The 20,354-nt window shown below is 39.3% G+C and overlaps 2 protein-coding genes and 1 long non-coding RNA gene across 3 annotated transcripts; all 3 read right to left on the bottom strand.

Annotated features, from left to right (window-relative positions):
- Nucleotides 1–1,546: 1,546 nt before the first annotated feature.
- On the bottom strand, nucleotides 1,547–10,696 carry LOC112560747. Its single transcript, XM_025232783.1, has 16 exons — nucleotides 10,440–10,696; nucleotides 9,996–10,107; nucleotides 9,420–9,625; nucleotides 8,825–8,904; nucleotides 8,237–8,423; nucleotides 7,403–7,547; nucleotides 6,678–6,907; nucleotides 6,261–6,343; nucleotides 5,798–5,990; nucleotides 5,296–5,625; nucleotides 4,672–4,763; nucleotides 4,108–4,309; nucleotides 3,371–3,718; nucleotides 2,895–2,977; nucleotides 2,346–2,505; nucleotides 1,547–1,911 (listed from the first exon to the last, which is right to left on the bottom strand). The coding sequence occupies exons 2-16, from the start codon at nucleotides 10,081–10,083 to the stop codon at nucleotides 1,789–1,791; spliced, it is 2,550 nt and encodes an 849-aa protein (XP_025088568.1). The 5' UTR covers nucleotides 10,084–10,107; nucleotides 10,440–10,696; the 3' UTR covers nucleotides 1,547–1,788.
- Nucleotides 10,697–10,807: 111 nt separating this feature from the next.
- On the bottom strand, nucleotides 10,808–13,909 carry LOC112560746. The gene is made up of 4 exons (XR_003098580.1): nucleotides 13,734–13,909; nucleotides 12,812–12,911; nucleotides 12,040–12,244; nucleotides 10,808–11,038 (listed from the first exon to the last, which is right to left on the bottom strand). It is a non-coding gene; the product is annotated as an uncharacterized LOC112560746 (long non-coding RNA).
- A 991-nt stretch (nucleotides 13,910–14,900) lies between these two features.
- Nucleotides 14,901–18,159, bottom strand: LOC112560854 (snaclec coagulation factor IX/factor X-binding protein subunit B-like). Its single transcript, XM_025232948.1, has 8 exons — nucleotides 18,064–18,159; nucleotides 17,510–17,668; nucleotides 17,089–17,152; nucleotides 16,679–16,756; nucleotides 16,294–16,326; nucleotides 15,983–16,067; nucleotides 15,714–15,805; nucleotides 14,901–15,464 (listed from the first exon to the last, which is right to left on the bottom strand). The coding sequence occupies exons 2-8, from the start codon at nucleotides 17,549–17,551 to the stop codon at nucleotides 15,250–15,252; spliced, it is 609 nt and encodes a 202-aa protein (XP_025088733.1). The 5' UTR covers nucleotides 17,552–17,668; nucleotides 18,064–18,159; the 3' UTR covers nucleotides 14,901–15,249.
- Nucleotides 18,160–20,354: the final 2,195 nt, after the last annotated feature.

The raw sequence follows: 20,354 nt of genomic DNA, 5'->3' as shown, positions 1-20,354 counted from the left end.
ACAAGCGTTCAGAACTGCTGAGCACGAATTCTACCTCTGTCTGGAAAACTTGTGCATTTATTGCGTTAATGTGTACTCTTAATCTTTCTTCTGTTAGAATGATATTCTGCATTAAATTTGGACATTTCTGTAGTTAAAATCTCAATAACTATGTTAATATAGAGTATAAAAATTATACGTACTGTTATCGAAGCGTCGAACACATGTATCAGTATAGAAATTGGACCGCTTGAGAAGCTTTTCTGTTGGGAAAAGTATAGACTCACAAATTTGAAAATGGCGGCCGGTCGTATGTAGCACGCCATGGCAAAAAGGTCATTGCCATTGTTAGGGTCACGACCCTATATGTGGGTTGATCTCCCGCACTCTGGTTTCGCCTCGGCGAGCGTGAGCTTGGCTTATGTGCGCAGCAGCGCCATGCCCCACGAGTCAAGCATTGCGATAGATTGACCCCCTGTATCACAGTCGGATCAAGACAAACTTGGTGGACCCCTTGAGCTTATGGTTTCCGATGCTGCTAGGGTTGTTGTTAATATGGAGTTTTTGGTGGTCTCAGATCAGAATAAAGGTCAATGTATATAAAAACCAGTTCTTGTGTTACCAAGTAATAGTGTTTTGTGTGTATGTTTGATGTTTGTGTATGTTGCTACAGCCAGCTGGCTACAGCTAACTTGTTATAACGTCACGCTTTTAAAAGTAGCCAAAAGAAGCTGGCTACATTTTAAAAGTAGCCCAAAGTAGCTGGCTACGTTTTGGAAAATTGTAGCTGAAGTGTAGCTGGCTACGTTTTGAAAAAAAGTAGCTGTAGCGTAGCCGGCTACAAATTAAAAGTAGCTTGCCCATCCCTGGTCCTAACCCCGACAGAATGTTCAGACAGAAGTCGTTTCGCATCAACGCTCAGACCCTACCGCAAGTACTGGGTGAGGGAGACGATTTATTGCCATGCTAGTCGGCAGTGCCTGTGATGTCCACCCCGCCTTTTGTCCGGGTAGTAATTGAAGACGACTGGCCGATGGCAGTCCGCACCTCGTGTACTCCTACCTTCCCTCGCACGGACGATACCCCTCATCCCCCCGGTGGGAAGATATCGGCCTTTAATGGAGCTCTTCTTGGTAAGGGAAAACAAACTCAGTGCAAGGGAAGCTACTCTCGCCTTGCAGCAGACGACATGAATAGGTTGGTCTACGATGTCAGACACTACACTTACCCAATTTTGCATCTGTTCTTCGCCCAAATTTGAAGGGGTCCCCTGGGACCCCATTGATGAAAATTGAAGGGGTCCTCCGAACTTTTAATGCGTACTGTACGCAATTTTCTGCTTAATCAGAAGCCCTGTTTTAAGATATGTTCGTGTTTATACAGCGGCACTTAAACTGTCCCTCCTCGTCGATGTCAAATAAATGTTGCATTAAAACCTCGACGTATTAAAACTTTAAGGAACTTTCAAAGGAATGATTTTATAGCAGCTATTGTAAGAAAGATTCAACAATTTCAAACTAAGCAGGAATGCATATCATTTGCGAACAATAAACGCAAGGAGTTACGTGTCAACTTCAGTTTATTATGCTACATCGGCGATATAATTTCAAAATATGACAAGAAAATTTAACAGGAATTTAAATAAACATGAACACAATCTATTTAGTTACTGCCTTATTTTAATTAATTTTCCAACGTCAGTTTGTCTTCATTTAACAATACAATTTGGGTTAATGCGTTTAAGAATCTTATAAAATAATATCTAGCAAAACGATACAGTAAAGATAACATTGTTCATTTAAAAACTCTTTAGCTTTGCTGTTCGCACACCACGTTCACGTCAAAAAGGTTGAAGTTGGTCTTGAGGAATCTAACAAAATATAATAGTTCCCTTTGACTCTTGACGACGAAGAATTCTTCTCCCAGTTTGACCTGAATAAACAAGCACAGAGATCATTCATCTAACATTTCATTTCCTATACTTTAGGTTCATGGCCAGTTTGTACCAGCGTTCGAATCTCCAAATTCCATAAAAACAAGTTTGTGTAAAGCCCATTACCCTACTTTACCCTACTATTACCCTACTGAAAGTCATGAGAGCTGCTAACAATTTGATGTACTAATTGTAAAATGTATCTTCTCTTTATGTGTTTCTTCATTTTTTTCCATGCTACCTTACTGTCTTTCTTTTCATTTTATTCTGCTTTCCTGTCCACACGCCTGTCTGTCATAATATTTGTTTCCGTTGGTTTTCCGTGTGTGTGTGTCTAAAGTCTAATGTGAGGGTGCAAAAGAAAAAAACGACCGTCTGATAAGCTAAACAACAAAACGTTATCTCAGTCGCCGACCCCAAGCCCTCAACTTGCCACGACATGGAAACTGTCTAATGCTGTCAGTGTGATGGGAATGCCTTCCCCGTTACTCGTCTGTCTTGCTAACTCTCCTTTCCTTGAAAGTTTGTTTTGCCACGAGTCGACTGTGATGTTCATTAGGATATCTGAGTAGGTGTTGATGGTGATGGTAGGCCTGCAAGTACACACACACAAGAGCACGTGCACTGCAAGGTGAAAGTACATTGCAGTAACTACACAGATGAAGATCACATGAGGTTTGGCAGGTCAGTGAGTAATCAATAGACAGATAGATCGATGGACAGACAATACAGTCGTAAATTGTTACAGACGTAATGTCACAAAGGCAGAAAGATGTGTTGCTTATATTTTAGTAACTATATACAATAATTGACCATGGAGACGATAGTGTGAATGTCAACAGCATGGCTTGTGCTCACTGTCTAGACCAAGTGAATTGATGGCAATGGAAAAATAAAGCATGATATTTCAGTGAAGAAGAAACCTGCAGTGATGTATGCAACCTATGCTGATGTTTACAAGATAAAACTTGTTCAACTTTACGTGGATGTGGTTGTCACGGGGATATTAAAGCAGATAACTTGGCCATTTTTCATTCTTCTCAAAGGTACACCCTCTGGGTACTCCTGCACAATTAGAATAAGAGGATAAAAGTGAGACGGAGAGGGGGAAGGGAGGGAATGTGACCCCCGTGTGTATGTGTATGCGTTGTAGCTTTTATAAAGGAGGGAATGTGTTCTCTTTGAGAGACTCTGTGTGTGTGCGTGTGCAGCTTTGATAAAGACTGATTTTTGTTAATGATGGTATTACATTTGGCAACGAAAACATTTTCCACTCTAGTTTTCACACGGGTTTTTAACTAGATTTGTGTATTTCTAACTTTGTGTTTTTTTATGTACGACTTAGCAATTTATAATTATCAAAACGGTGGATTTTCTATCTTTCCAAAGAAATTTAATGAAAATGTCTTCTGTTAATGGTGTGTTTTCAGTAGTTTGTGCATGTGGAGATTTACGAACCGACATATCAAACGAGTTCCATCTCTTTGGTATACAGTCCCCATCCGAATTCCAGCCAATCCATCCGTCACAAACAGCCATTGGCCGGTGAGATCCACTCCAGACAAAACCCGGTTGACATACTATAGCTGCTTCAGCACTATCCCCCAAAAAATTCCAGATCGTGATCGCTTGTTTCCAGATTGGTGCATTCAGCTTTGAGCAGAGGATTTTTTTCTGTAATTCTTCCAATGCTTCGCACTCCATGTTGATAGATCGTAGTGGAAATTCGCTGTTAATGAACCGGAGATCGTTTATTGAAGTAAGGGAAGTGCTGGTACAGTTGTCAGCGCTTTCCCCCGCAGTCATCTGGAGCCAGGATCAAACACATACACCCACGTGTTCGATAGTAAACACGTACACTAAAAATATTTACAAACATGTTCTTTTAAATACTTTACGTACGATAGTTTCACATCTTTTTGGCTTGTTTTGATTATTTGTGACAATATCGGCAAAAGGGTTTAAGATACTTTTGATACTTCTGTTCTAGCGTCGAGAAGTTTTTGCAAATAACACAGTTGATTAGAAAGATTTAAAACTTTCTAATACAACAGTTATTCAAAGAAGATGAAAGTCAGATGACAGCGAAAACTTTAGATTGCCTCAATAAAAAAACACATCTGATATTTTAATAGAAACTTATTAGACAGACCAGGTGTCATGATGAACATGGAAATATAGACTTAAATACTGACAACGATCATATTGTTCTGGATCATAGTCAGATTGATGGAAAACTCCTCTTTCTCCTCGAAGTATATGAGATTGCATCTTGCCATGCTGTTGACACTAGTACCCTCCATGACCTGAGAGGTCCAGGTGGAAGAGGAAGTGTCATACATAAAAGCATAGGCGACCTCTCCGTTCTCTGTCCTCATTTTTATACGAGACCTCTTACTGCAAAAAGAAGATTGTATTGCGAGATACAATAGAAATACACAATGCCTCTGTCTTATATAACCCTCTAAGCTATTTTCACTCTGTGACCAACCTTTGAAAACGCAATTTCGATGGCTACGTAGCCTATGAAAGAAGAACTTGTTTCAATGATGTTCAGATAAGTATTTGGGCTGGACCAGTACTTGCACAACTGTATAGTGATCTCAGATTTTTTTTAAAAATCTACCGCACAAGTTCAGTGGTTTTCATCAATCTTTTTCGTTTGCTATGAGGGATTGCTCCTCTTGAAGTGCTGTGCAACTAATGCTCCCAAGCAGGGGCTGATAACATGTACAAGGCTTGTTTATAGATAGACTTACCTTTTAACAACTTCAGTGTCGAAGGTTAAACAGATTTTCTGTCCTAACCTAGGCAAGGGTACAATTTTAAATCCAAAATCCGGTTGCATCAGCTGAAAAACAGTTGCTTTTGGTTGTCAGTTTGTCAAACTTAACTCCTGTAAGACAGGTTAATGTAGTGGCATAAGAAAGGTAAACCGAAATGAATCGGCTTTTGATTCATGAAAAATAATGTACCATTTGAAAAACTTAGTTGTACTTTTACCATCTGCAAGGAGAGCCCGCAACCATTATTAGGACTGATGGAACAATTGACAATTTCTTTATCTTGGTAGGTTCATGTCCATAACCGACTTTGGGGAGGATAGAGGGTGAATCAATTATTGTTTAAAAATAGAATGGTGCAGGAAGAAATACCCAATACCACACCTTAATTCAAATTACAAAGTCCCAAAGTAAAATTTTGTTATTAAAAGAGGAAACACAAACATTTGGACTGGTGGAGCACATCGCTAGTGAGTTGAATGTGGGGGTCGAGTACTGAATGAATGCAGAGTGTAGTAAAAAATTGTTTGTTGTGGCTGTCTTTAAAAACCAAATGAAATGTACTACCTTTGTTGGTACCATATCAGCAGTCTCTCTTACCTCCCCAACAAGGTTTTCGCGGGGTCTACATTGCCCCGTAACCTGCCAGCCAACCTTGAGGTCACAGACGCCTTCTGTGTCTTCAACTACAGTGAAGTTGTTCTCGCAGGTGACTTTGATGGTAAGTGCTTGGGCTGAGACTTGTGATGGCACCCAAAGCAGACTCCCGTGATTAACAGACGGAACAAGGTCCTTGGTGCAGAATGTTTGGAGATGTAGATGGCAGGCAAGATCGATCTTTAGGATACCCTCCAAATCAGCAAGGTTGTTAATGTATTTGACACTTGAATCCATATTAAATTTATACTTGTGAGGAGAATTCAGCTGGAACTGAAAAATATAAACACCATCTTATTCAAAGTGATCAATATGTTTTTAAGAAATAGCCCAAATACTAGATAAATAATGTATAAAAATAAATGGTATTGTCGTTTAGTAAAGATTAAGACGCAGCTGTATAAAAATAGATATTTAAAAATAAGCATAAATCCTTTTAAAATACCTCAAGCTCTCTTTCGGTGGTTACTTTGACTTTTATAAATATAATTCCATTCTGGGGGATAGACCAATCTGTCGAATATTGTTGACTCTGACGATACTTGCCGCCAGTAATTTGTGTACCTTCGATGTTCTCTTTAAAACGGATTTTTAAGGAAAATAAGACCTCATTGTCTTTTCTAAATAGTATCTCTAGGCTGAAAAAGAAGAGAAAACGGTTTTTGCTTGAAAAATGTTAGGATTTATTCAAATACCCTTGCCTTAGTGTTGTAATTCTTATAAAGATCATATTACCCCATTGTGGCTGCATTTGTGCCTTAAAAATGTGTTTAGTCTGTAGGATGAAAGAAATGATATTACACGAGTTATTCTAATTTCTTTTTAGACTGTTAAGAGAATTAATATAACGTGAATTTATTCAGCTCTCTTTTAGACTGGTGCTTATGGGAGACATCTGAATGCTTTACAATCTGCTCGTTCCAACTTTGGCTGAGATGCAAATTTCATGTCCAATTCTCATCACCAAAGGCAGGGGGTAAGTGTCGGGGGCCTGCACACAAACATCTTGCGGTATTAGTAAATAGATATGTCAGAATCAATAGAACAGGTTTAGGAAAGATGTTTTCATAGGAAACTAGAATTGAAACAAAATAAATTTATCAAATTGCTCAAATGAACAGGGATCATGAAGACATGGTAACAGCAGGTCTTGTTTAAAGCACATTCAAGACAATCGCTCAAACCACACAGAACTATTCCAAACGTGTTTCTATGTTTCTTTCATATTAAGATGTTTTGAGCATTTGCAGTAAACAAATACTGTTAGACCCTTCTCCTATATCTACTTTTTTTAAGTGTGAAAAAGCACCACTACTACTACTTACAGGCGCTAGCTTGTTTGACCAAACAGCTTGATTGCAAGTGCCGTTGACTTGCCAACCTAAGAACCTGTCGCAAGTCACGACTGAAGGTCCTTCCGTACTCCACACAAAGTTTTCGTTGCATGTAACTTCGGCCAACGGATAGACTTTATTTCTCAGAGTTGCTCTGCCATTCGGAATAAGGGGAGCAGAGTTACACGCGGGTAACCGTCCTAAGAGTTTCGGAAAAGACCCTTTTGAAAGAAGAAGTGACAAACCTTAGCGCATTAAAACAAATTTTAAAAAAATAACTTTTCAACGACTTTTTCAACTTCCTTACTCTCTCTCTCTCTCTCTGGTTTTGCTTCTTTTGCTTTTATAATGTCAGCTACATAGGTTATTTTCTATCAGTTGATTTTAAAAGTGTATGAAGTGTAGCGCTGAAATATATACTACAAAGTTTAAATCTTTTTATTTAAGGACTTTTATGACAGCCAGATTTTTTTTTAGTAATGATTAGAAGCAGACGCAAATGTAACAAATTATATTCACCATATTGTTTATGTATGAGTAAGAATTATTCGAGTGTTTTCCTTTCAAAAATCGAGCATAAACAATGTTTTGTTCAGTGTTCAGAATCAGGCATAGGTATTCTCCAGACATCCTCTTTAATAGTCTGTGTCATTAGTTTTCAGCCCCGACTGCTGCTTCAGAAATATAACCACAGATTATTTATAATGAACACTCACAATTTTTATATTCGAGGTCGTTCTGTAGATCAATCACGCTGGCAGCTACGTCTCCTGTCACACCAAAGCCAGTAATACCCTGCGGGCCCGTTAGTGGCGAGGATGTCATGATGGCCAGCAGACTGTCTTGGTCTTCAACGAGAGCCTATAAAATGATCTGACATTGATATAAATCTTACCAAATACAGTTATACCTTTCTATTTTTGATGTTAAATATGTTGATAGGTAACCTAAGAGAGAGGTAGCGAAGAACAAGTGCTACACGTGTTTCTAGCGGGTTGATCATGTACCTGCTGATGGATGACTGCTCTCTTCCATCTGTCATTCTTTTTCCTTTGATGGTTGAATACAGCGCTATATAAATTCACTTTCTTATTTTTAGGTGTGCACCCTAGCAATGGACTCCATCTGTACCAGTAGTCTATGTGCGTGCAAACAATGAACAACATTGTGTCTTGCTGTCTTCTTGTTTCCCTTGCCATTTAGACATGCATGTTCATTTGCCCTGGTCATCATGAGCTGTGCTCACTATAACTACTATTTCTGCCTGTTGCGATACGTGTCCGAATAGTCCAACACATAAATGTTTACGCAGCCAAGCGTGACATTTGTCCTTCTGTCTCGTGCTTGTATTGACTCTGATTTCTTTGTGGGATTTGTTTCTAGCTCTTAATATTATTGTATTGATAAATGAGCTTAATATTACGATTATGGTTAAAACGTTGACGATGATGGCTATTATTACTAAATTATTAAAATAGCGTATTACATAGTATCAAGTAATTCACAATGCTAGGTGAACATGCTCTCAGGAAAAAAAACAGTTAACTCACATCAATTTCGTTGTCTTTTGCTATTTTTAACCTGATGATAAAGGGTCGGCCAACTACCAAAGGAACTTGTCCAAAAGACATTTTCCTAGTACTCTCGTCGATGTGGATTTTCTCACTTTTTTCTTTTTTGAAATTAAATGAGTAAGTGACTGCTTCCATTTTTTCTCTTGTAAAAACCAAATTGAAACTGCAATTAAAAATGCATAAATGTTAACATTAATTTGAATGGATTGTTTGCAGATATTAACAAATATCACAAGACTAAAAAAATAGTTTCACACGATGTAAACACGATGACAACAACGATAAACCTCTTTGCTATTTGGTGATTTAAGACTAGTCCAACGCCATGTCAAGTGCAATACGATGTCATTTTGTAAGAAATGGTTAATATAAACATTTTGGACTTCTTTCTTCGGGTAGTCTTTCATCATCTCCATGTTTAGTAGCTTAAAGTGCGGAACAAACTATTAGAGTTAAATCGATGTAACAAGGACAGTGTGTTTCGAAACAAACTATACTCACTTTTAGTGTCAGTGCAAGCAATCTATGATATAAATATAGTATTGTACTAAGATATTATGATACCCTGTATTAGTCAACGGTGTCCCTTTAACGGATACTTGATGGCCGGCGACGACAACTCTAGGCAAGGTGTAGACCTGACCCTAGCACACAAACAAAGCAAGGCAAAGTAAATATTTGCAGACACGAAAGCTCTAGAAAGCTCTTCTGTGTAGCCTGTATCCATTTAATGTTATGTTTTCTTGGTTCTTGGTGGAAGTAACTTCCAAAAGAGAAACACACACACACGCACACTGTCATGCACCTCACGCACATACATGTTAGCCACGTTCACATGGGTTGCTAACTGTCGCTAATGTAGGTAAGCGACATAGCAACAGATTGATAGTGTACTGAGGACTGGATATTTGATTTTACTTACCACTTACAGTGTCTTAGACACAGTGAACCACGTTCTCTTCCCCTATGGTCCCTAGGAAATTAAATCATTTTCTATATTCTAATTATGATGTCCCCCAGAACAGTCACTAATCAGACGACGTGTTCATTTGTAACCGAATGTCACTGATTACATAAATGAGAGGTAGACTGTTCACGTAGAGACTTATAGAGAGTGACTTCCCTAAAAACTTATTAGCAGATTCTCTAGTTTACCCACTGGGACAGCGTTGTATATAAATCTCGGCAGGCATTGACCATTCACGGACCAAATGTCGCCGACACAAGTTGCTCGTGGTGGAGTGTTCCCTCGCCATGTGGTGTCGCTCCTGCATCTGATGATGCCTTGTTGCGGCCACTTCTTTGTCCACCGTGTTACTTCGATATTAGGGAATTTGGGAGCGCTTTTGATATCACAAATTTTGCCTGTGAAAAATAAAGTAACGGAATAATAAGCGGTAACATTCTCTACAATGTAGAGCACTCTGTTCTTGTTTGCTTTTAGTTGGCAACTATTGTTAACTGTTGTACCATCGTCACAAACAATTGTATAATATGGGATTTTATTTACTTCTATCAATATTTCTATCAATATTTATGAAACAGCGCAATGAAGTTTTTAAAACTGACAACAGCAATAAATTCATTATATTTCAATGAAAAGTTCATTCGGTTTTAAAATGTTTCATATTAATATTACAATGGAAGTAGCGTTTTGAAGTGCATATGCCGCCACGTGGTCATCGCTTCTTTATTCCCCCTCTCATCAAAAAAGGTAAAGAAGGTAAATTCTTACACAAGACATCAGCAGAATTCACATACGACTCGTTACTGATGTCAACATGTCTCAGAATAGCTAGTGGTGTTGGCGAGTCGTAACTCATCAGCTTTGTCCCATTTACAAAAATCTGTTCAGAAGAATCGACTGTGAGACATCGGATAAATAGAGGACTGCACGTAGAGCCTACTACAAAAATAAGAAAATATTTTAGAAATAATTCCTCAATATGCTGAAATACATAATTTATAACTTCGAGGAATAATCGTCTTAACTAAGGTATATCGGAAGACAAATTATTTACGTACAAGAGTTTAGTACTGCAACACATAACATTAGCATCAGACAGGTTAACTATATTTAACTAATAACACCTGTCACTAGTCTTGGGATCATTCATGGTAGACATTATGTGCCACATCAGTAAAGAGTTTTCTACTCTTTATCTTTACATTTGCTTACTCCGAGTTTGACATCGCTTTCTGGAACCAGCTTGATGTGCGCCTTCTTGTCCACAGTAAACGGGAAGGACTGGTTGAACTGGACCTGGGCCAAGATTTCACCTGCATACACGGTGTGGATGAGCACTTGGTTCTCGAGTTGCACGCCGCCAATGAGGGCGCGAAACACCGCACGGATGACTATGAAGGTGGCCTCTGCCGTATCTGATACGGTTATGGTAAACCTTGGTTTCGAACAACAAGAGGGATGGCAGTGAGAATGTTTCCCCGAGAACCCAACACTTTACACCAACACAACAAAAAAAAAACAAAACAAAACAAAAAAACAAAAACAAAAAACAAACACACACACACACACGTCTAAATTAACATTTTGATGCTTACCTACAACTGTAATGACGAGTCTGACTATTTTAACCGTGACTGATAGGATTTAAAACTGTAGTAAAGAGCTGATGGGTGATGATGTTATGAAAAATAAACCTAGATGGTGACAATGTTACGTACAAGCGTTGGTGTGACTGGAGTTACATCGGCACAAAATGCAACCCGTCCCGAGCCTGCTAGTGGAAAAATCAAGGGAAAGAAACCACCGAATTTCTGTAAAACACACACACACACACACAAAACACATCTATATATAGATTCCATTCTTTTTAAAAGATTCCAATTTTTTAGTCGGCCTGAGCCCCTTCTCAAGAGGAAGCGCCATCATAATTAACATTTTCATAAAGTGTAGTGTGAACAAAATACTATTAACTTTCGATAGTACAAATATCTTAGATGTGCAGCAACATTATTATTTTACATCTCTACATGGACAGTAATTGAGATTGATTATGTTCACATTCTACTTAAACTTAGTTAAGGTGACCAGACGTCCCGCTTTAGGCGGGACAGTCCCGCTTTTGACCTCGTGTCCCGCCTGAATATCGGGCTGGACGCCCAATGTCCCGCTTTCTGGCTTTCTGGCAAGTCCATCAAATATCCCGATTGTCTTTAAAAATCACTTTTTTCGGCGTTTTTTGACGGTGACGACACCATCATCGGCACGTGTCCCGCTTTCGCCCCCGAAACGTCTGGTCACCTTAACTTAATGGAAAAATGCAAAATTCAACTAGGGCAAATGAAAATCTACATTGCAAGACTCAAATTAAGAAAGTAGGCATATATTTATATATAGAGAGAGAATTAAAGAGAGAGATACAGAAATATCAACCTTTTTAAATCTTTTAAATTGCCAAATATATTATTTAAAACAGTAATTTAAACACACCATATGAGTGCACATATCGTTTTTGCATTCACTGGCATACTACGACACATTCTTTTGGGGATTTATTAAAACGTTTAATTGAAATGTTTTCAACATATTATTTAAGACAGTTGTAAAGCTAAAAGTTCACATTTCGACAACTAATTTACATCAGCGGATGATGATAGAAGAAATAAGTTGGGTGTTTGCGCCAGAGCAAGCTGTAAGTATTGTCAAATGAAAGCCCAGGACACATGAGATATATGTGGGCGCCAGTTGTCATCTTGACTTACTAATAAACAAAACCTATTGACTTTCCAAACATCCCTTGCCACGAGCTACTCACAGGTGAGATCCACCGATGCTGCACACATTTTGTTGTGTACTCCCATCTGTTATTCTCGTTGCAAATGGCGGACGGAAATTGTCCAACGTGAAAGAAGTTTTCCATGCAAACTATCTTTGCACTTCTTTTATTCCAAATTACATGCAAGGCATTGTTAAAGTCAGGGTCAGCAGGGTCTCCACAATTCCTATTTTCATCTTCCATGCTGTACAAAGAAGATGGCTCGTGTACTTCTGACCAAAGTTTAGAAGTTTCAACTGCGTAACTGTTTAGTGTTTGATTTTTTAGAATATATTGTTATTTACTAAAGGCTGTGATAATGAAAGCGTTTTAATTTATTACACTTTCTGAAAGTTATAATTGACTAAAAGCTGTAATCGGCTGCAGATTTCTGCTGTAAAAATATCTATATCATACTAGAGATATGTTTATTATACCAAAGATATGATATCATATTATACTAAAGGTATTACACAGCTTGAGATTGATAGGTTCTGCGTCTTGTGTGTCATGGAATAGCATGTTGCTAGAATTTACAAAATAAGATTTATGCACATTACAACAAAGAAGCAAAGTTTATTTTTGATTAGTTTCAAAGAAACATATTTTACTTTCAAGCTTTAGAAAATTAAAATTTCAATAACAAGGATCCGAGAAAGGAAACTATTAAACAAGATGCAGAATATCTTGTAGTCGCGTTTACTGCTTTTCTCAGCATACAGAATTATAATAAACTGAAGATACATACATCGTTAAATAGCACCAAACTCACCATTGGGTTTGTAATATTGAGGATGCACATAGCAATAACACCACCCCAATACATCTCCACTTTGTGAGGACTTCGAAAAAGAAGCACCTCTTGAACATACCTATGAAAGAAGATGTTGAAATGTGACCATTTTGAACATACAGACGGGAATAAAAACCAAAATACTGTCGCCAGCAGACATAAAAAATATTGTCACCTGTATATATCAAGACAATAATACAACAGCGCAAGACAACCTTAGTCATCGCTATGGCAGTTAGAGCAAAGTATTTTTTAAAAAAACTGGGAAGGCCGTTAGTGACTGAAATTGAAGCTAGCGAGGACAAATGTAGGGTGTCCAAGCAAATGATGACAACAGCTTGTGGATGAGGTCGGCAATCAGATAAATAGCACCTGCCTCATTGCCATGGGTGGATGGATGTATAACATCATTAAAGAACAAACTAAAACATTTTGCTTAAGAAAATAAAGAACGATTACCAGAACTCTTACTCTACGAAACGTTAGGTCTACTGTTTTTGAGCCTAGTTATTGTGTATCACCAAGCTGCTGTTTCAATTATTAGTTTATTATAGTTGAAGACTTCGTTCGAAAATAAATTCGTTTGTGCAAAGAGAGAGAGAGAGAGAACGAGCAACAGGGGTTTATCATATAGCAAAGTAGGTAATTGTATATTTTGACTTTGCCAACACGTAGTAGGTGATATATAAATAGTAATATATTAATTCATTCATTCTATGCTCATAAGTTTCTTTTCAAAACTAAAGAATGAACATTCCTGTCTCATACACACTCACGGTACCTCTGACTATTAAAGCCCACAGATGCACAGATATAGCGATACATGTACACAAATATGTATATTTACACACATACATGCAGTACTAAGGTTCACAGTCTCAATGCACGATAAGCTGCTTACCGTGTCCTGAGAATGAGCTGTCAAGCGGAACCAGACATTAAACATTCAGTCAGTCGTGACTGTCACGAGTTCTTCCTGCAGTCAGTGATGTTTGTGTGTTTGTGTGTTTGTGCTGAGCACAGTGCACTTCAACGACCGCTTACAAACAAACAACCAGCGCTGCTACCTTACAGCACGTGACGACCTCGATTGTAACGCCCTAGTGATGGTGACGCGAGATCTACAACGCGCTGTTAATTTATGACGTCATATCACGTCGCACAAAATCTAATGACGTTTTCAACACTGTTAACTGTCAGACGTTCCCAGGGCTTCTGCTAAGGCTAAATTCTTTGGGGTCCCAGGGACCCCTTCTTCAGATTTTTAAGGGGTCCCTGTTCTTCGCCCAAATTTGAATGGGACCCCATTGACGAAAATTGAAGGGGTCCTCCGAACTTTTAATGCGTACTGTACGCAATTTTTTGCGTAAGCAGAAGCCCTGCGTTCCGCCTTCTACAGTGACGTCATGACCAATCGTATTACAGCTTTGAGTAGACCACACGAGAAAATAAAGAGTCACGTCCCCTGACTCAGGGTAAACAACCTGCTGTCTGCCAGCAACACGTTCAGGGACTGTAATCATGGAGGAAAGATGAGTCTGGTGTTTGTACAACTATGGTCGGGCAACTCCCTGAATGACTTACAATTAATAACTTGAGGGGACGGATCGCTAATTTTTGTCTCGCCTTACGTCTTCTTCTGTCACCGGACGTTGTTGTGATGTTTGTTTTGGCTCGTCATGACACTGGACCTTTAGATAGGATGTCCTCTTCCATCTCGAGGACAGAATGTCTTTTGATTGGGAGATATCGGCGTCGACAAATGAAAAAAAATTGCCAAAGTTGCATGATAGGGACGAGTAACTTGATCGACCAGTCATAATCAAGGTCTACCCTTGGGCGGAGTGAGAGGCGGGGTTACTAGCGGTTAATTAAAGAGATGATTATAGACAGCATGTCATTTTGCAGACTTCTCTTAATGAAAAAAGTTTACAAATTGCTCTCAAGAATTAAACAGTGAAACAGCGGTACTACATACAAGCATACACGGAATTAAAGAGTGTCCCAGCCACACACACACATATATATATATACATCTATATAACATACTCATGAAAGAGGAAGAGGAAAGTTTTTTATTTTGTGTTTTCCACACATGACAATTGCTTGTTTATCAAGTTTCAATCATGGAGATTTCTTTAAAATTATGGACTTTTTTAACCAGCATTCATTTTTCTCAGTTTCATTTCGAGTGTTTCATTTGTAATAATTTTTTTAATCAAACTTACATCACCTATATGAAAATTTAGTAATAATAATCACAGTTAACTTTTGCATACGCTTTTCTACAAGAAATAAGTGTAAACATTGTCTATCTGCTGGAAAGATAAACTACTAATCTTTATTTTGAATTCCAAACTCTAGCACACAAGTATTACTGAGAGTTTTCCTTTCAAAAGCTTTTTATTCCAAAAGGTTCATCCTGAGCACCGAATCTTGGGGGCCTCGCACACCAGGCGGGCGTTCAGCAGGCCACACGGTGCATTCTGCAAGCTCCCCGAGGACGTGGACAGAACCGTGCAGCGTCCGTTAGACAGGTTTTGTCTTCCCTGACCAGCTGCCCATGGACTGTAGGAGGTTGTCTGCCTGTCGCTTCCCACAAACTCATCAGTCAGTGGGGAGTAGAGAGGATCTGTCAGTATACATGTTGAATGCTAAAAGTCACATTAACATGTGCATATACAATCTCGCATAAACATGTGTATACACAAACCCTCATACTCGTGTGTATACATAAGCCCGCATAAACATGTGTACACATTTACAATAGTACAAGTTTCACATTTAGACAACTGGATTTATGTATGGTAGGTGTTGCTTGCTGTCTTCATTTTGTTTACTGTCTTCAGTGTTGGTTGCTGTCTGCAGCTCTTTGACTCACCTAGCAGTACACGTGAGGATGGTGCCAAGGTGGCGATGTAGGTCCCCTCTGCCTCGCTGTCTAACGACAAAATGTGGCTGCAGCTGTATTCTCTGCCACCATAAAGTGCACCAGCCTTTAACTTGTTATCACTCATTCTGAAGTCACCTCATCTATTCTTCATTTGCAGCAGGCAAGCGAGCGCGCGAGCGCGCACACACATGAACACATACCACACACATATATATCTAGAGATGTCTAAAACGGAAAATTTCTGCTCAGATGCAAACCTTTCACAAAGTGTGGAAGCTTCAGACCGCGTCTTCACTGTGGTCCCCAGTGAGAAGTAACAGGACTGTCCGAACAGCTGCCAGCCTGAAAAGAATAAAAATACTGAGTTTTGCAACATGGGTATGGTTTATATCCTATTCTGACATAGAGTTGTTCTTCGTTAGTGTAAACTATGAATGAAAGCAAGGGCAGTCCAAATCCATTAAAAAGAATTTTAAAAATCATCACACGTCTCAACAAATCATAATCGCAAAAGGTTTCTTTAATATTGGGACTGCCAAATCCATAAAACTGCAGTATGGCTACTTACCAGAACCGCATGGTCTGGAATCGTTCAGTATGTCTGTAACAGGACAAGAAAGCCATTGCAGTATGGTAATTGAATGGTAGTCTTACCATATGTTAGATGGGTAATAACTCTTTAAGGTCAGATGTGCTCACTTATTGTGGTTATAATCAGTCATAAACTATCTATGCATTTCCATTAAAGTGTTGAAGATATGTGAAGTATGCGATAACGAATTCACACAAACTGAGTGCGGGTCGGTAATCAACGTGAGACTTGGCTTTTACACAATCAGTTCAATCTCATGCATACACATTGTACTGGCAGGCATACAGGCAAACAGACACAGACAAGTAGCTGGTGTCAAGAACTAGTCAAATATCATAGAGAAGGGTGGTCTTTAGTTTACCGAGTACACACACTGCACCCGAGCCCGCCGGTTGAGCAGTCTGGTTATAGATGTACAGGCCGTTGATCCACAAGAAGACTGAAAAGATATACAACCCAGCTAATGGGAATACGAGTGCTAAATTATCAGTGATTTCTAATTATATATATTACACTGAAACAGCAATCAAGAGGCAGACTTGCTATATGCTCTCCAGAAAAATACACATCGATTCCTATATTTGTTTGGGTTATTTTTCAATGTGATAAATATTTATGCCAGTTTGCATAGATGACAAAGTTGACTGGAGCGTGTAACCTAGTGACAAAGGAGTAGTGCATGTCCTGAGAGCACAAAAACACAAATGTTTCTCAAATGACCCTCGTGGCCTCAACGAGACAAACATCTATGATGTCAGACAGGTCTGTTACCTCCGTCTTTTACGAGCACGTTCTGCTTGGCCCCTGACCTGTACAGGGCCCCCGTCAATTCACTCTGTCAACCAGTCAAGGGTTAAAAATGTTATTAATGTGCCACAAATACAATCAACAAATCAGCAATTAAAAACACCTGTGCAGAACGTTTTAAAATTTCCTTCTAACAAAAAATTAGCTTATTAACTAACAAATGTAGCTTTTCCTTATTACTGTGAGTTTTCAAATATCCTCCTAATTGTCTAAAATTATTCCAAATTTAAGATAAAACTTTTAAATTTATTAACACGCAACTCGCAGAACGACTTCTCAACGTTTATCTGATTCCATTATAAAGATTCCATTTTTATTGCCTCTCACTCACTCCCTCCCCTACTGTTACAGTGGAACTCGGTCTCCAACTAAATGGTTGACTCACGTTCTCTTGGGGAACGTTGCTGACGCTCGCAAGGTTGCCCATAGCAACGGCACATGCATACTGTGCCTCGACCCACGTGGTAACCGGACTGTCGAGGACGAGGAAAACAACGGCCCGTGGGGCCCAACCTTCGCCCGGCCCCGTTGTAACCACACGGCTCTACAACAGTATTGTACAACATGTATGTCCACGAGTAAACTGTCATGCCACACTTTATTTTAATCTTATTGTAGGGTCTAATGTTTCATAATCAGCTGGACAACAGACTATACCTTTTTTGTGGACCTTGATGACCATTTCATGTCCTGTATAATACAGGCAATAACAAAGAGAAGGACACATTTAATATAATCAATTTGTTAATTAATTAGCCTTTTTGATAGTTAATAGTTAAGTAATCCATTTTATAGTTACTGTCAACCGAGTATCTTCTTTCGTTTTATTTACAAATTATTGAGATATTGTGTTCCTTACTACGAGTGTAGGTATATTTTCCATGCTTTCTTCTTTCATTCACATGTCAACCTTAATTTATTACTGGATTAATAAAATACCGGAGGAGGTAGGTGAGATGGGGATGTCACACAAAGCAGAAGCTAATTCACTGGGATTGTTGTTTGTCCACTGAAAACCTTGCTCAGACTGTACCTCTGAAACAGGAATGCCATGTGTGCTGCATTGCCCAACACATTTGCTTAATATATGTTTTACTGTGAACTATTACAATTTGTAATATGATATACAAAGTAGTACCGTTTGCACATTAAGTGGGACACTGACGGGTTAATACATGAGCAGGCAATAACACACAAATGTCACCGTGTGCGCCTGCTCGTGTACACGTGTAGTCATGTAAGTACTTCCATTTGCATGTCTTTCCTACATGACTTTTCCCTTCAAAAAAATAATAAAATAATACCGACAAATATGAGTAGCCATGAACCGACTCTTGGAAGAATCAAACTGACCACTGTGACGCCAACTCACGGACAAAAAGCCGAGTTGATGTTTCATCGTTGCCAGGCTTCCATCTACGGAAGGATGTTTCTGGATTGTACAGGGTTCCATCAAAGAACTGCCATGTGCTAGTCTTGTACAGTCCTGTCCAGGTGGCTGCTACATCGACGTCGCGAAGCATCATTTCGACAGCCATCTGCATCAACAGATAATGAGGAGACTGAATAACCTTTCTAAAGTAGTTACAGCGTCATAAACTTGCTCATAGCCAGAGTTGTACAGCGAACCACCGCAAGACAAATAAAGGAGGACTAATCAAAGCAACAACCTTAAGTGTCGTTTCGCATACAACCAAGCACAGCGCTTAGTTTAGTTGTAAATAAAAATGGTTTTTGTTCGGGTACCTGCTTCTGTGGGGAACGAATGCTCACGAGATTCCCGCCATACTGCGAGCATGCACGCTGAGCCTGGTCAATGCTGACAGGCTGCTTGATGAGGTAGAGACAGGCATCCTCATGTATCTGTCCACTTCCTCTTGGGCCGCATCTTTGAGGGGCAGGTCGTGAGGCTGACACACATTTCCGCGTGCGCACACACACGCACAAACATCGCACACGCACACAATACATAAATACACACGCAAGCAGCCGCGTTAGTATACACGCTCATAGGTAGAAATGTATATAATGGATGAACGTTTGCGTAGTTAGACTACTATCTACGCCGAATATAGAAATCACCTTGTCAATACCCGACTAGTACTGACAGAAGGACCGTCGAGAATTTACACTCACGGAAACCAGTGGAGAGAACATTAAAAGCGTTGAAACTCCCGCAGGTGCTGCTCGAGTCGCCAGTGCAGGGAACATCACAGGTGTTGGTAGGTCCGTACAGACCGAAACTGTGGCCGCACGTGCAGCGTTTCCCACGTGCCAGAGCTGCATACGGGTATCCACGGACAAAACATCTGAAATGTCCAACAGATAGCGCAACTTCCTTTCTTGTTCGTTGAATAAACAATGCGGGCAGAGATTTGTTTGTTTACATCTGAATGTTACGACACTTTTATATATTCTGTGTTAATTTCTAAAAGTTGATAATACAGAATATTATTTCCTGCCTTATCTCCTTTGAAAAATAGTATGAGTGTTTTGTTTTAAGTTAGCAAGTATGATGGAATAACTGAATAGAATGAGTGAAGCATGTGGATTACAGAATAGACAAAGCACAGAAAGAATAATAGTTTAACACCCAGGTACGTTTGTAACTGGGTGGTAGAAGATCACGCCAGGTGGGCGAGACAACGACTAGCTGCCGTATGTCCCATGGGTGGTGACAATCACCTGTCGACGCAGACTGTTCTTGTCATTGAACCCAGCAACTCCACGGGCTCCCCACGGACGTCCTCCAGCACCAGCTTCTGAGCAAAGCACCCGCGTACCTCCGGGGTGCCACGAACTACGACAAAATATGTTTTTACACAAAGACAATAGCACTCCCACACGCAATCATTGTGACTTGCAATAAAAATATTGTGACACAAATAAAAAAATCTTATGTACAAGAAATATTTCTGAGGTGCAATAACAAACTATGTTCTTGTAATTCAAGGTTTTCAACTGTCTTGACCACCATCATAGCTTCAGATTTCAAGTCATTTCAATTCTATTGGGTTTCTGGTCTGGATATTCAGGTGTGCTGTACTAATGCTTTATTATTTCTTAGGTACACATTGCGTACCTGTTGAAAGACGTTTAGATGGACATCTAATCTTAAAGGGCTCTGCAGGAACTACTTCTCCAGGAATCACAGCGCCCAGACCCTGTCAACACAACAAAAACCAACTGACTTGACTGCCATGTTTTCTACTAACGTCAACATGCAATTT

This window comes from Pomacea canaliculata, linkage group LG3 (assembly GCF_003073045.1).
Source record: "Pomacea canaliculata isolate SZHN2017 linkage group LG3, ASM307304v1, whole genome shotgun sequence".
Taxonomy (NCBI): Eukaryota; Metazoa; Mollusca; class Gastropoda; order Architaenioglossa; family Ampullariidae; genus Pomacea; species Pomacea canaliculata.
The sequence above is the reverse complement of the archived record's forward strand: the minus strand, read 5'-3'. Positions and strand labels throughout refer to the sequence as shown.